At 46.5% G+C, this 2,316-nt stretch overlaps 1 protein-coding gene across 1 annotated transcript in view; it reads right to left on the bottom strand.

The window, feature by feature from the left end:
* Nucleotides 1-2,289, bottom strand: part of LOC109705755 (F-box protein SKIP23-like) — a 3,430-nt gene extending 1,141 nt beyond the window's left edge. The window contains exon 1 of the mRNA XM_020226530.1: nt 2,194-2,289. Coding sequence (XP_020082119.1) covers nt 2,194-2,289 — 96 coding nt within the window. The remainder of the gene's footprint in view (nt 1-2,193) is intronic.
* Nucleotides 2,290-2,316: the final 27 nt, after the last annotated feature.

Genomic DNA, 2,316 nt, shown 5'->3' with positions numbered 1-2,316 from the left:
CCCAAGCTTGAGGCCCTTGTGTCTCCAATGTCCTGATTCGGTGATGAGTCTGTTCTACCTTTCTAGTCGCGAAAGCTTGTAGTGGATACTCTTAAGTTTTGTAGTAAAGAGATTAATTTACTGAACTTTCTATCCAAGAGAAGAGATATAGACCGTTACCAGTCGTAAGAGGTTCTCAGGGAAAAATCCAAATCCTGTCTTTCAGGTGGACGGTTTTTCTTCCTGCCTTTGGTGTTGAAGGTGATATTGAACTTAGCGACCATCCCGTTGAAGTTGATCTAGCTTCCTTCATCGTTACCTTCGATCGTGAAGTTGATAGAGATGCCGAATGCGGATCTTGTGAATTGGAAGACTCACGCGGGACGACATGTTACAAGGAGTCGCTAACCTAGCCTTGTCCAGTAAGACAGACGGCAGAATCATCCAATGGACCATCACAGCAATACAAGGTGCCGGATTGACTTGTGGTGGAAAAACCTGTTGCGATCTGTTACCTCAGGGAACCTACCGTCGCTAATCGCTGTGGGCGCATCTTACGATGCCATCGCGCAGGGTACGAGGGGTTAGCCTCTGAAGGGCTACTTCTTGGATTAAGTAATTATAGGGGCGGTCTCTGATCAAATGCAAATGGAATGTTATCCATCCTTGAGTAAACTCGCGCGCTTAGTGTGGATGCTTCTCCAGGACCTTTAAAACCCGAGCATAGACGTCGTTCTTGTCCGGATTTTAGAATTCGTCAAGCAGACGTTGGAAGTCCTCTCTCGTGGCACCCACATCCGCGGTCCTTTCCTTACCTTCCAAAACTAGGCGCTGTGCTACATCCACCCAGGTCTCGGGGTCTCTCTTCTTCCTTCCATCCCCCTTTAGTACGGGCGTGCTTGGTTGCCCTAAGTGGGGAATCCTCCCTTGACACTCATAGGTCGAGTTTCGGCTCGATTGACGGATTCTTTTACTGGGGATAAGACTACGTGGTTAAAGAAGACCACCTCTATGGATGCGAGATTGCTGTTAGAATAGAAGCATCGGCCCAGGCCAATATGCTGATTGCTGGGAGTATAGTGCGTATTCATTTGCTAAGGAATTCGTTTATGGAGCGCCAGCTCGTTGCGATCCTGCCGCGGCGTCAGCAGTCACCGGTGATTCCGCGAAAGACAAGATAGGCCAGCCGGGAAGGCCTCGATTCATGCCTCGTTCTTGCTTGCTTATAAAACCTTCCCTCAGTGACTCCCTTGCCTTCCCTTACCCATGGTTTTTAAAAGACTGCTTCATCCCATCTTCATCCTATCTTCATGTCTGATAATCTCTGCTGTTGAAGCTCTTGAGAATCGCCTCTTTGACACTACCAGATCAGCATCAGCTAACTCTCCAGGCTAAGCCAATAAGATCGAATAAGGTCGAGGGAATGAATTGATACTACCACACACTCCATTCATCCAATTCCTTCTTTCATGATTTGGTAGGACGTATTGCGATAGGGCTTTCTTTAGTAGCAGTGGAGGAACTGCACTGTGGAAGTTCAACGGGGATAATTTGTTGATCTTAATGGTGAGAGTATGAAAGTTATATCGGATCTATGCCTCAGCATATTATCATCGGGATTGGCTTGGTCTTCATTTAATAAAGAGGAGTGGAGCTGCGCACCTGTGTTCTCTCTTTAGCGAGAAAGTCTTACCTATTTCGAAAGAGTTCCACATCTATGTATGGCTATGCCCGGATCTAACTCTCTCTCGCGTCTACACTTTCGAAGCTCGTGCAATGATAAATAACCTTCCTTACTTACGACTGTTTACTCTTGATTCTTAGCATCCTGGCTTTAAACAGACGATTCTCTGTTTTTTAGGAGGAGTGTAACAACGGGGGGTCTTTGGTTGTTATGGGATGCTGGGATATGTAACATAGAGGTTCTGGATTCCTCTTCTCAGGTTATTCATGCTTGGGTCTCTCAGGGCTCTTCGCCAGATTGGTTGTTATCGGCAGTTTACACGAGTCCCAGCCAGTAGAGAGCAGTTATGGAATATCTTACAAGAAGCTGGTAAGGATATCAACATCCCTTGGATGCTTATTGGGGATTTAAATGATATTAGCGATGCAGATGAGAAGTTAGGAGGGTCGGTCTTTCCACTGTAGTAGATTCGCTAATTGGATTTCCAGCTGCAATTTGATTGATCTTGGATTCTCCGGTCCGCGCTTTACCTGGAGCAACCTTCGGCCTGGTCTTGGGCATGTCAAAGAAAGATTAGACCGTGCCCTTTCTAATGCTGATTGGAGACTGCTATTTCCAGAGGCCATTGTTCAACATCTCCCTCGTACTTATTC

The sequence above is a fragment of the Ananas comosus genome, unplaced genomic scaffold (assembly GCF_001540865.1).
Source record: "Ananas comosus cultivar F153 unplaced genomic scaffold, ASM154086v1, whole genome shotgun sequence".
NCBI lineage: Eukaryota > Viridiplantae > Streptophyta > Magnoliopsida > Poales > Bromeliaceae > Ananas > Ananas comosus.
Note: the sequence above shows the minus strand (reverse complement) of the source record. Positions and strands in the feature narration are given on the sequence as shown.